We start from the raw sequence: 13,692 nt of genomic DNA on the forward strand, positions 1-13,692 counted from the left end.
TTTTTTGCTCTAATTTTGTATCAAATTGGAAAAAACATCAGAAATCTGAAATTGGACTTTTTTCTAGAATATACGTATTTTACACATATTATAATTAAATTATGGACTGCATTTTAAAGACATAAAGGGTAAGTCAAATAATAGCATAAAAATATCATGGCAAAATAAAATACATATTAATGGTTCTAATTACAAGATCAAAGAAATTTGGGGTAAGTTTTTCATAAGTAAAGTAAAGAAAAGTGCAAGATTATTGTGCAGGTTTGAAAGCTAAGAAAAATGAAAACAGGAAGCCAAAAAATAGGGAACCTGGCAGAACCACAAATACATATCATTTTGGCCGAAGCACAATCTGGTTGAAATACAAATCTGATGTCCAAGGTATACTTACAAGGATCTAACAATGCCCTATTCTAAATATTCTGCTCTGATGAATATTACATTAGCCAATGAAATTTAAGCTTTCAATTCTTTTAACCAATGAAATTTCATCATTCAAATTTTTAGCCAATGAAATTTCATCATTCAAATTTTCAACCAATGACATTTCAGTCTTTTACTTTTTAACCAATGAAATTCCTGCTTCCAAATTATCTAAAAAGAGTACTTCATAGCAGACGGTCAAAAAGAACAATGTCAGATCCTTGTGAGCAAAGCATGAAAAGAGGATTTGTTATTCAACCAGATCGGCTTGAACAGAACTAAAAGTGGAAGAGATACCCACCTCCACGTCATTAAGTGGTGATTGACAGGGAAGAGCAGAAGGAGGCGGAGTTGACCAGACTTTCTTGACATGAAATTTCTACAAAAGCAGACGACAGGAACAAAGCTTTATATATTTGTTTATATTGTGCAGACCAGATATACACTGAAGCTGTACTGTAAAGTGAGCTATTTTTCTCTACAAATTGTGTACAAAAAATTATTTGTGTTTTTTTTTCTCTCTGAAAGACAAGCCGACGCCATTATAACTTCCGAGATATGGCAACAGCTTGCATTGGCCATGAAATTCTAATTGAATTAGAAGATTAATAAACTATTTTGATCCAAAGTATATTAGACAGTATAAAACTCATTTGTTTTCATCAATTTTTTTTTCTAGCAATGGTCAATTACAATTTCAATTTTTATAAAAATTACAAATCTTATTATAAATATGTACAGATAGATATCAGACTCACTTTACAGTTTAATATACAAATATATATAAATATGTAAAATTAAGGGGATTATAATAGGATTAAATACAGTGGATGATATAAAGCAATATCTCAATTTAAAACAATTTTATGTACTGCAAATTCAGAAATGTTTTGTATGCATTAATGATTGTTGAACAGAAAAAAATAGAAATATCTATTATAATGATTGCAGGAAATACTAAAAACCAATAATGATTTCAAAATCTAAAATGAAATTTCTCTATTTTTCAAAAACTCAATTAAGTTTTTAAAATATTTAAAAATATTGCAAACATTTCTGAAGTTACAGATGGATCTGACAAAAAAACATTTGTAAAACAATTTTGTAATGTTAGGGTTGTTCCATAATTTTATCACATGGGAGGATGGGAGACATATTTTGCTGCCGCTGACCACCCATACATTAAATTTTTTCATTTTATTGATAATTCTTACAAAATTCAAAGGAAAATGCAACCATTCATATTTAACAATTTGAAAAACACCCTACTCTCCCCTCCACCTGTTAAATTTTGGAACAGCCCTGAGTAAAACCTGAAAATGAAAAATTCTTCAACAAACAGGAAATTGCCAACTAAAAATTTAATCAACAAAACATGGATTAACTGTCTCACCACAAGTTCTCTTTTCTTAGTTTTAGTTTTTGTGGTTATCTCCCTTTTCTGAACATTTGTTTGTACAGTTATCTCCCTTTTCTTCTGTGGAAACAAATGGGGCTGCTGTATTACTTTGTTGGATAGTACTTTATAATGTTATACAGTGAAACCTGATTAAACCGAACCCTGAATAAACCAGAAACCTGTCTAATCCAAACTTGTTCTGAAGACCAATCATATCACATTTTATGCATTGTGAACCTGATGAAACCGAATACCTGCCAAAACCGAACAAAATCTCAAGTCCCGAAAGGGTTCGGTTGAGTCAGGTTTCACTGTAATTAAATATCTGAAGGAGATTCAGACCCACATAAAAAAGAACCAATATATTCAACACAAAATTTAAACCAAATGTTTGTTAAATGGATACACAGTTTCAGACAGGGACATACTCCCCCTAATTTTAAGGTTAAATCACAGTCAATTTTGTGTCAAAATATAGTCTGATGAATATTACATTAGCCAATGAAATTTAAGCTCTCAATTCTTTTAACCAATGGAATTTCATCATTCAAATTTTTAGCCAATGAAATTTCATCATTCAAATTTTCAACCAACTCTTACTCCTAATTTTCAACTTTCAGTAAAAAAGTTATACCAGAACAAAATATAAATGCATTCTTCTGTAGATGATTTTTCACATATTACCCCAAATTGTAATGGTCAACTTCAGCAATGACCATAGTCCAGTAAATTTATGTACAGCCCAATAAAAGGTATGGTCAAAATTCTGAGCTATAGCAAAAAGAGGGCCCATCAGACATTTTTTCAGTATCAGTTCAGTTCTGATATGACAACCCCTTAGATTTGTTGAAAGTACATATACAATTAAAAGCATAAATGTTGTTAAACAGGAAAAGCACAATTCAAGAGAAATGAAATTCATTTTATTAATAAAATCACCAGGGTTCTAACTAAAGATTAAATTGTAGACATATAACTGTTTAGAAAAACAAAACTATAAATGATAGAAAATTTGACTTATCAATTGTTGTTTGCTATCATCTAATATGAAACATTACATTTGTTATTTCATATCTGTTAAGAATAAGATTCTCTTATTGGATAAAAAGAGGCCACATGACATACATTATTCTTCAGTAATAAATTCAATCAGTCATTAACAGAACAAAACGGACCAGAAAACGGGTTATTAACGAACATTTACATGATAATGACCGGTGGGGCGTGGTTTCTGTCTGATAATGACCGCTGGGGCGTGGTTTCTCTGTTAATGACCAGGGGGCATGGTTTCTCTGTTTAGAGATATGTCCCTTTAATCATTTTCCTGTTTTCAATATTATATATAAGTTGTTGAATTGACTATATGTTTTCGTTAATTATAAATTTATAGTAAACTTGTTTATAAGTATTTATATACTGAAAGTTAAACTAAAATGAATGGCAGTATTACTACGACTGGTCTTCACTATTTACCATAGAAATCGTACAACTACTCGAGTTTGCTTTGGGCATTTTGAATTATAAGAATTTTCCAAAACATGGTTTCTCAATGAAATAAACATAATAGTTCTTGATAAACTGGTCATTATCATGATACATGGACTGTCCCTAGGACAGAGGTATTGACTGCGATAGCGATAATGACCTCCCCTTTGGCTCAGTCATTATCACTATCTTAGTCAATACCACTGTCCTGTGGGCAGTCCATATATCACGATAATGACCAATTTTTCAAGAACTATTATATAAGTAATGAATTGACAAAGGTAAAAGGTCATCTTCATATTTCCTGTAGAAACTATAAATAGAAAAGCTAGTAGGATTTTAATTGTTATGATTCTACTGGTTATATAAATGAAGAGATATTATGTCAATCAATAAGCTTCAGCACTATAGCAACTTACATTACTACGATCACATGACACCTAATTAACATAAATTATGTTAGTTTTCTAATTATAGAATTGATGAAATCACAAAATGAAAGAATGTGATATGTCAAGTCTCAGTAATTCTCTGTTGATCCCATTTCTTATCTACACATTTTTACCCTAATTTAACATTATTCTGTGATTTAAAATTGGCAGAAATTGTAATATTTCCAACAAATGATTCTTTTATCATTTGCAGGCCATACAGATTAAATATAGGATACAAACTATTTATTTTTTTATCTCAAAAAGTATTTTTTTCTTATTTGGTTCTATCATCCTTAAGAAAGGCAGTGAGGGTTAAAAAAATAACCAAAATCTATGAAATGTATAATATTAATCCACCTCAAACTGTGATGTAACATCAAATTTTTTATTAAAATGCAAAAAAGGTCTGTTTGAATAAAAAATGTGTAAAAGGTCCGTTTGATTTAAGAAAGTGAAAGGTACATTTAAAGCAAAGCATTGTGGGTAAATTTTTGACAGGTAGACAGAATAACAACAATAAATGTGCTTTGGTTATCAAATAATTCAATGGACAAATTTAAATAAAAAATCACCTCAGGTTCAGAACCAGTAAATCCATTAGTCATTGCATCTTTTGTTGGCGAAACAGGGGACCAGCCTCTCTTTGTTACTTTCTTTTCTTCCTTGTGGCCATTAGTCATACCATTTTTATTTGTGTGGTTCTCAGAAGCTTCACTGAAAGATATTAAACACAATTTGAACTTTGAGCTATTGTTCACTTAAATGACAGCCCAACTTTCAAGTATTGTGTATTTTGTAATTTTGAATTTTTTATGCATTGTGACTTGGATGTAGAGCTGGATCAGTGGAAGTTGAATATGCATCCAACAGTATTGTTTTCATTTCTGAAATCTGAAATAAGAAAAATTGAACCCCACCAATTTTTTTTCCCCCTCCCCCTTTTCCTTATTCTAAAAATGATCTCAATTCAAATTTCTAATGGAGTTTTCAACAATAACTACTCATTTTTACAATACATCATAAAATATACAAGAGGCTCTCAAGAGCCTGAATCGCTCACCTTAATTCTTTTGGTTAAATCTCTCATCAATGATTATTTTGGCTTTTCAATTTATTTAAATGTTTTTTGGATCGTCCTATTTTCTTCAAAAGCCAAAAAAAATAATCATTTTCTCCTATGTTCTATTTTAGCCATAGGAGCTATGTTTCTTGACATACAAGGAAATAAAATATAAAATTTATACTAGATACTCTGAAACTCATTTAGCATAAGTTTGGCTGAAACTGATACAGCAGTTTCAAAGGAGAAGATTTTTTAAAGTAAGTCAACATGATGAACAAATTGTGAAAAAAGTCTTTAAAGGGCAATAACTCCTTAAGGGGTCAATTGACAATTTTGGTCAAATTGACTTAATTGAAGATCTTACTTTGCTGAACATTATTGCTGTTTACAGTTTATTTCTATCTATAATTATATTCAAGATAATAAACAAAAACAGCAAAATTTCCTTAAAATTATCAATTCAGGGGCAGCAACCCAACAACAGGTTGTCTGATTCATCTGAAAATTTCAGGGCAGATAGATCTTGACCTGATAAACAATATTACCTCGTGTCAGATTTGCTCTAAATGCTTTGGTTTTTGAGTTATAAGCCAAAAACTGCATTTGACCCCTATGTTCTATTTTTAGCAATGGCGACCATGTTTGTTGATGGATCATAACTTCGGATACAATTTACAAACTAGATACCCTAAGGAACATTCAATTAAAGTTTGGAAGTATTTAGCCCAGTAGTTTCAGAGGAGAAGATTTTTGTAAAAGATTACTAAGATATACGAAAAATGGTTAAAAATTGACTATAAAGGGCAATAACTCCTAAAGGGGTCAACTGACCATTTCCGTCATGTTGACTTATTTGTAAATCTTACTTTGCTGAACATTATTCCTGTTTACAGTTTATCTCTATCTATAATAATATTCAAGATAATAACCAAAAACAGCAAAATTTCCTTAAAATTACCAATTCAGGGGCAGCAACCCAACAACGGATTGTCTGATTCATCTGAAAATTTCAGGGCAGATAGATCTTGACCTGATAAACAATATTACCCCATGTCAGATTTGCTCTAAATGCTTTGGTTTTTGAGTTATAAGCCAAAAACTGCATTTGACCCCTATGTTCTATTTTTAGCAATGGCGACCATGTTTGTTGATAGATCAAAACTTCGGATACAATTTATAAATTAGATACCCTAAGGAACATTCAGTTAAAGTTTGAAAGTATTTGGCCCAGTAGTTTCAGAGGAGAAGATTCTTGAAATAGTTTACGACGACAGACGACGGACGACGACGGACGCCAAGTGATGGCATAAGCTCACTTGTCCCTTCGGGACAGGTGAGCTAAAAATGACATACAGTCATGATTTAAGTTGATTTAACTACTATTCTGGACAAAGAAAGATAACTCCAACAGTACTGTGTTGTATTTTTTTGTCTACCAATTTTCCAGGATTTCCTGGATATTTAATTTCATAGTTTAGCCAAAGTCTCTAAATATTAAATTAAAGTATTCAGTTAACAGAGAGTTGATGAGCAAAGAATCTGATAACAAATTTTTAGGAAGCTCTTTTTTAAAGTTTCCTAGAAAAATGCAAACAAAATGTTCGATAATTAAAAATCATAATAGATTGAAAGGAACAAATTGATAATCAGAACTTCACCAACAGATCATTTCTGAAGTTATACCGGACAGCACTGTAAGATAAGTAATCTTCATTTGTACTGATTCCTTGAAAGGATCTGTAGTATTGATTGAAAATTTTCAATTATATTCAATTATCCAAACACTCGCATATAAAAAATTTAAACCTGACAGTGGCGGATCCAGAACTTTTCCTAAGGGGGGGCCCGCTGACTGACCTAAAAGGGAGGGGTGGGGGTGGGGGCTCAGTCATGCTTCAATGATTCCCTATATAATCAACCAAATTTTTCCCATGAAATGGGGGGCCTGCCCTCCCCCCCTCCCCCCCCTCCCCCCCCCCCCCCCCCCCCCCCCCTGGATCCGCCTATGCCTGATCTAAGTTTTGTGGTAATAAATAATTTGTATAAGTTTCATAACATTTGGTTGAGGCAAACTAAATAAAGAAAACGGAAACCAAAATTCAAACTTGATCTGTGTTTAGTGGTAATAAGCATGGAGTATAAATTTTATAGCTTTTTTTCAGGCCCAATGAAGTGAGAGAATGGAAACCAGTTTTGGGACGTACCTCCAGACAGACGTACAAGGGTAGAACTTAATGACCCCTCGCTACGACAGGGGCATAAAAAGACAAAATTCTCAAGTTATACCTGACAGCACTATAAGATACGTAATCTTCATTAGTACTGAGTCGTTTTAAGTTCTGTAATGATGCAGGTCGTTTGTCTGTCCTCCGTGGTACATCTATCGTACTGGCTCTTGGAGGCATGCCCTGCTTGTTGACAGTTTTATATGTTGTAATGGTTGGAGCCTGATGGATGATGTCGTTCTGTTGATTCTGTATTGCGGTTGATGATGTCGTCTTGGGACAATTAGTCACATGACCGTCCTATAAATACATTGTTAATTTTTACTGTGGATTCATTTATTTTCGTGTGTATCAATTTTTGTGGTTTGAGGAAAACTTGAAAATTTGTGGATATTTTAATTTTTCATGGTTTTGGAAAAGTCTGCATACATTCCTTTAGAAAATTTGTAATTCATGATTCTCCAGTTCCCATGAATTCCACGAAAATTGGTATCCAACAAATGTTAATGAATCCACTGTAGTGTTTTAAGAAAAGAAACAGATAATTATCACTATACACACACTGAAGTTTATTGAAAATGTACGAGACCAAAAAAGATTGAAAATCTTTCAAGCAACAAAACTCTAGCAAGTTTGAATATACTGTAAAGTCAGAAATTATTGTGTGTATTTATTATTGCGATTTTGTTATTTTGGAACACAATGCAATTTTAATTTTCACGATATTGAGATCAATCCTGTTTAATACTGATAAAATTTTTCAAAAATACGGGATTAAATTTTTCGATTATAACCCTGTAGCATTTTTCGCAATAATTTCTGAATTTACAGTACATAGATTTTCCCACGGCATTGAGTGTGATACACTATTAGCATACCCGTAGCCAGGGGGGTTCGGGGGGTTTGGACGACCCCCCCCTTGAAATCAAATAAGCACTGTTAAAGTCAACATTTTGTTCAAATTGTGACTGATAAAGTCGGGTTCATGAGTCCAACGAACCCCCCCTTGGAAATTCCTGGCTACGGGCCTGATTAGACTACACTTGTTACATTATGGTGATTCTGTAAGGCTGTTGATGATGTCGTCTTGGGACAATTGGTCACATGACCGTCCTATAAAATATATTGTCGTGATGTACTTATACATAACATGGAGTAAAATAGAATGAGTATCAATAGTTATCAAAAGTACCAGGATTATAATTTTATACGCCAGACGCGCGTTTCGTCTACATAAGACTCATCAGTGACGCTCGGATCAAAATAGTTAAAAAGCCAAACAAATACAAAGTTGAAGAGCATTGAGAACCCAAAATTCCAATTAACAAGAATGAGTATTAAAACTAACAAACAGAACAGAATTGCTAAGTCCCACTGCTTGGAAAAAAATTTCAATAATAAATTGATTTTTTTAATTAAAATGAACAATCAAAACATCACCCAGAAATTATATTCTGATGTTATACCTGACAGCACTGTGAGATACATAATCTTCATTAGTACTGAGTTGCTACAAAATTGTTATGATGTTGTAGTATACAATGAGCATGAAAGGTAACCAAAAAATATCTCAAATGTGCATGCTGCTGTCGGTGTAAAAGTGTAATGTTGACGGTAAAAAAGAGTAAAATACAGAATTTGTTACTAAAAATCAATTTCGTTCCTTCAGATGTTAATTCTTGATTTTAAAGATTAGCTTCTGTCCAAGTTTTTTAACAATCCATAAAGGTTACCTAAAAATGCCTGACGATCTGCAAATTTTAATTGCAAAGCACTAAAGTAAAATATGAGAAAAATGGTCAAAAAAGTTCAAAATGAAGACAAGACAAATCTATGTCTTTCTTCCAAAATATGAATGTTGTTTTTCACAAAAATGCTGTTTTTCACAAGAATGCTGTTTTTCACAAGAATGTTGTTTTTCACGAAAATGTTGTTTTTCACAAAAATGTTGTTTTTCACAAAAATGTTTATGTTGTAAATACTATTTTTTTAGCAAGAAAACAAGGATTGCAAAACTATTTTAAGCAAACAAACTTAAGTAAGTTTTAATATATGCATATATCTAGGCCATAAAAAAGAATAGGTTTGTTTGCCCAAACGCTTCCTACCCAGAAAAAAGCTGCCTACTCAAATTCTTTTATTGTCCTGATTTGAAGAAGTTTTTTTTTTAATCAGATAGGCATGAAGACTAATAAACACCTGATACTTCAATTTCTCTTTTTGAAAAAAAAGAAAGAAAATGCCTACCTACCTACCCACTGTCTCAACCTTTGGGTAGGGTTTGGGCAAACCAAAATATTTTTAATTGTGGCCCTATCATAAGGGAGAAAACTAACTAAAGCATTGACACCAACACTTATTTTAACCGGATATCCATACATTAGCTGTTAGTGAGGGTTTAGGTTTAAGGGAGATAACTCACCATCATTGACACCATAACTGGTTCCCTGTTTTGACCTGCTATCCATTCATCAGCTGTCAATGAAGGTAACATACTGGATGTATTTGGATAAATATCACTGTGGAACTGTGAAGAAACCTGCAAACGAAAATAATTTTTACATATCGAATACAATAAACCTATTCAATTTTGTTAGCAATTTTTAAAGCAACTTTTGCAATATAACAATGACATGATATTGTTTAGGGATGTTTGCTACTCTTGTTTTCAGATATTTTGAATCTGTCTGTTTTACCCATATAGTGTGATTAAATTTATTTTTAATTGCCATAATTGCAGAAGAATAGGTTAGGAAATATATAAACTTGCATTTGATAGCATTATCTTTATGCAGAATTTTCTGAAATAGCATCAATAAATGTCATATAAATTTGTGTCAGTTGTTCGTCACAAATGAGTGCAAGAAAGTTTAGAATGGCAATGATTTTGCTGAACAGGTATATATGATCATTTACTGGCCAGCTGAAGTCCACCTCCGGCTGTGGGATTTTTAACCCTGTGCTTAAGACCCATTGATGGCCTTGGACTATGTTATGCTCTTTACTCAAGTGTTAACTCTATAACATATCCTCATTACCAATCTCTATACTGAATTTATAATACTGTGGATTCATTAATTTTCGTGGGTACCAATTTTCTTGGATTAAGGAAAACTTGCATATTCGTTGAATATTGAATTTCGTGGTTTATCTGTACCCACGAAATCCATGAAAATTGGTATCCAACGAATAATAATGAATCTACAGTATATAGTTTACCTTTCTTGGGACTATCATTGATATTGGCTCTATAACATCTTTGCCTGAGTGTAGTTTATAAAATCGCATTACTTCACATCTACTGGTATCACAGCCTCTCTTTGGCATCACACCTGGAAAGATATAATTAGTTATCATAGGTACCATGTTTATAATTTAATATGCAAGTTACATTAGCAAGACTCATCAGTGATGCTCAGATTAATTTATACACCAGACGTGCATTTTATCTACATTTATAAGAGTATTAAGACTCATCAGTGACGCTCAGATCAAAATAGTACATATTGTTGGACAATGCTATTCATATTTCAACTTAAAAATTAAACCTATACAAGAAGTTGCATTATATCAATGACTGAGATTTAAATGTGTGTTAATAGAAGTAGACAATTTACTTTCATGTCTGTAACTGAAATGTTTTAAGAGGGGTTGGACTCATCAGATGAAAAGCTGTCACATTGGCAATAATTAATCCACATGTCCCTCTTTCTATTTTAAGTGTTACTGTGGATTCATTTATTTTCGTTGGCATCAATATTCTTGGATTTAGGGAGCTACCATTTGATTTTTAGGGGGGGGGGGGAGTTTGAGTAAAAAAAAAGGCAGGATGAGACACTTGCAAAAAAAAAAAAAGTCAAGATGACAATATAGGTTAAAAAAAAGTCAGGATAAACTAAAAAAAAAAGGCAGGCCCGAATAGAGTGAAAAATAAAAAGGCAGGACAGAGATTACAACTAAAAAAAAAAATGCAGGACAAAATTTTTCATCCTAGCCCCCCCCCCACCCCCCCTCTGAAAATCAAATGGTAGCTCCCTTAGGAAAACTTGCATTTTGAGGATATATGATTTCATGGTTCTGCCGATTTCTGTGTACAAAGCCTATATAAAGTATAGAAAATTAGTATTTGTTGAATGTTCACCTGTACCATCTAATCCCATGAAAATTAGCATTCAACAAATAATAATGAATCTGATTCGACCAGATTGTCTGAAATACGGCAAAATTTCCTTAAAATTACTAATTCAGGGGCAGAAACCTAACAATAGGTTGTCCGATTCACCTGAAAATTTCAGGGCAGATAGATCTTGACCTGATAAACAATTTTACCCCTTGTCAGATTTGCTCAATGCTTTGGTTTCAGAGATATAAGCCAAAATCTACATTTTACCCCTATGTTCTATTTTTAGCCATGGCGGCCATCTTGGTTGGTTCGCCGGGTCACCGGACACATTTTTTAAAACTAAATACCCTAAGGATGATTGTGGCCAAGTTTGGTTAAATTTGGTTCAATAGTTTTAGAGGAGAAGATTTTTGTAAAAGTTTACGGACACCGGACGATGGATGACAGATGCCAAGCGATGAGAAAAGAGAAAATATGAAAAACTGTTAAGCTAATATTTGTTGAAAAGACAAACAGACAAGGTGATTGTAATATAATCCCAAAATAGAGGTTAATATAATATTATTTAGTTACTTATCTGTATATTCAACATTTCTTACCTAAACTCCGCTGTGGGTAAGAAGACATGAAGGCGTTGAGGAAATAACAATTTGATTGGTCGTCAATTTCATAATATCGTATATTGCTATCGCCTTTGCCTGCTAAATACATGACTCTATTGTCCCGATCATAATATGGTAACAGAATCCCGTTAGACGTGTCTATTGTGTTGTTGAATAATGACTTGTTAAACTTCCTCTGAAAAAGACAGAAAATTATTATTTTATGGAAATTTAATACTGTAAATTCAGAAATTAATGCGATATTTTAATTATTAAGAAAAATGAGACAGGGTCATAATCGCAATAATTTAAACTCACATTTTTTTTTGTATAAGAATTAAACAGGATTTTTTTAATATCGCAAAAATTAAAATGGCATTTTAGTCTAAAATGACAAAATAGCAATAATAAATGCACACAATAATTTCTGAATTCACAGGATTGGAATTATATTGCTAAACACACTTATATTAACAGGTCAATGAAATTACAAAAGTTTAATTTTTGTGTGTAAAACTGTACACCTTTTCTGATTCAGCTACTTTGCATTCCTTTAGTATCAATTTTCATCGACTGAAGACAAATTTTTATGGATTTTTTATTACTTACTTTTGCCACAGTCTACATACAGGCAAACTGAAAATTTGCATATTGTTGGACATGTAAAATTGAACATAAACTGTACCCAAGTAAATAAGAAAATTAGAAAACTTAATTAATAATGCATCCTCAGTTTGCCAATTACTGCAGAATTGGATTCATTTATTTTAGTGGGTATCAATTTTTCATGGCTTGCTAAAAACCTGCTTATTCATTGATATTTGAATTTCGTGGTTTTGCCAATCTCTGTATACAAGGCCTATTGAAAATACGTTATTCGTTGAGCATTTGAATTCGTGGTTCACCTGTACCCATGAAACCCATGAACATTGTTATCCGTTTGAAGGCCTTTTTGGGGGGATTAGAATGCACTTTTGAATCCACCATGCACATTTACTTAGTTAAAGATTTCCTTTAAATATTCAAGCAATACAACCATAACCCATCAAATTTTAATATAAGTGCCTTCTGACCCCCACACAATTAATTCTGGAAAAAGCCATGAAGAATTTATCATGTGTTGTGTTTTTTTATATCCAATTGTTGATTATAGCCATTTGGCATTTAGAAGCCTTTATGTTTAATTTCGTCATTGGTTTCCTCACATGGTGAACTTTCTGTTTTTGTTTATTTTCAGAAATAAAGGGGAGATAATTTGAAAACAATTTTTGGCTCTTTTATTCACCTTGTTACCAAAGTAGAATATCATATACTCACAATATCCCAGACAGCAAGTTCTCTGCTACTTGATCTTGTCATACCACATGTAAATATTCTATTATTATCTACAAATACTGATTTAGACGATCGATTACCATCATGGCCTTGACATTCCTACAAGTACACAGAATATTTTAGGGCTATTCCATTAAAATGCAAGTGGGAGGGTAGGAAGGAAAGTCTCATTATCAAATGTGGGCAATAGGTCTTTTTTCAGTATGAGTCTATAACCATTATGCAATATTTTCTAAAAATTGTTCTTGGTTGTAGGGATATTTTGAAAGTCCCTTCCTAACCCCCTCCCCCTTTCCACACACACACATACATTTTAATGGAATAGCCCTCATTCTTTAACAAGGGCTTTATCTGCAGGAAAAGTCCAACATTGTATACATCAAATATGAAATCATAAAATTCGGCCTTTTCCATAATGCTGTTTCTGTTATGTAGTTGGAAAAAAGAAAGTAAATAATATATTTACAACAACCATTACTAAAGATGTCCTGCAAAAATTTTAGTTGCATATTTCTGTATTATTGCTTTACAAGACATAGAATATTTATCGCTATTTTACAAAATTTTCATTAAATCTGACTGACTGATAATTTTTTTCTCAGC

The 13,692-nt window shown here is 32.4% G+C and overlaps 1 protein-coding gene across 9 annotated transcripts in view; it reads right to left on the bottom strand.

Moving 5' to 3' along the window:
- Positions 1–13,692, bottom strand: part of LOC143051725 (coronin-2B-like) — a 55,901-nt gene that overhangs the window by 4,769 nt on the left and 37,440 nt on the right. For 6 of the 9 annotated variants that reach the window (XM_076224631.1, XM_076224632.1, XM_076224633.1 and 3 more), the window contains 8 exons: positions 13,072–13,188; positions 11,752–11,950; positions 10,249–10,361; positions 9,452–9,568; positions 7,091–7,329; positions 4,314–4,455; positions 3,727–3,747; positions 725–802 (listed from right to left, as the gene is read on the bottom strand). In XM_076224631.1, coding sequence (XP_076080746.1) covers positions 725–802; positions 3,727–3,747; positions 4,314–4,455; positions 7,091–7,329; positions 9,452–9,568; positions 10,249–10,361; positions 11,752–11,950; positions 13,072–13,188 — 1,026 coding nt within the window. The remainder of the gene's footprint in view (positions 1–724; positions 803–3,726; positions 3,748–4,313; positions 4,456–7,090; positions 7,330–9,451; positions 9,569–10,248; positions 10,362–11,751; positions 11,951–13,071; positions 13,189–13,692) is intronic. The other 3 variants (XM_076224637.1, XM_076224636.1, XM_076224638.1) reach the window with 3 other exon arrangements.

Source organism: Mytilus galloprovincialis, chromosome 11 (genome assembly GCF_965363235.1).
Source record: "Mytilus galloprovincialis chromosome 11, xbMytGall1.hap1.1, whole genome shotgun sequence".
NCBI classification, from domain to species: Eukaryota; Metazoa; Mollusca; class Bivalvia; order Mytilida; family Mytilidae; genus Mytilus; species Mytilus galloprovincialis.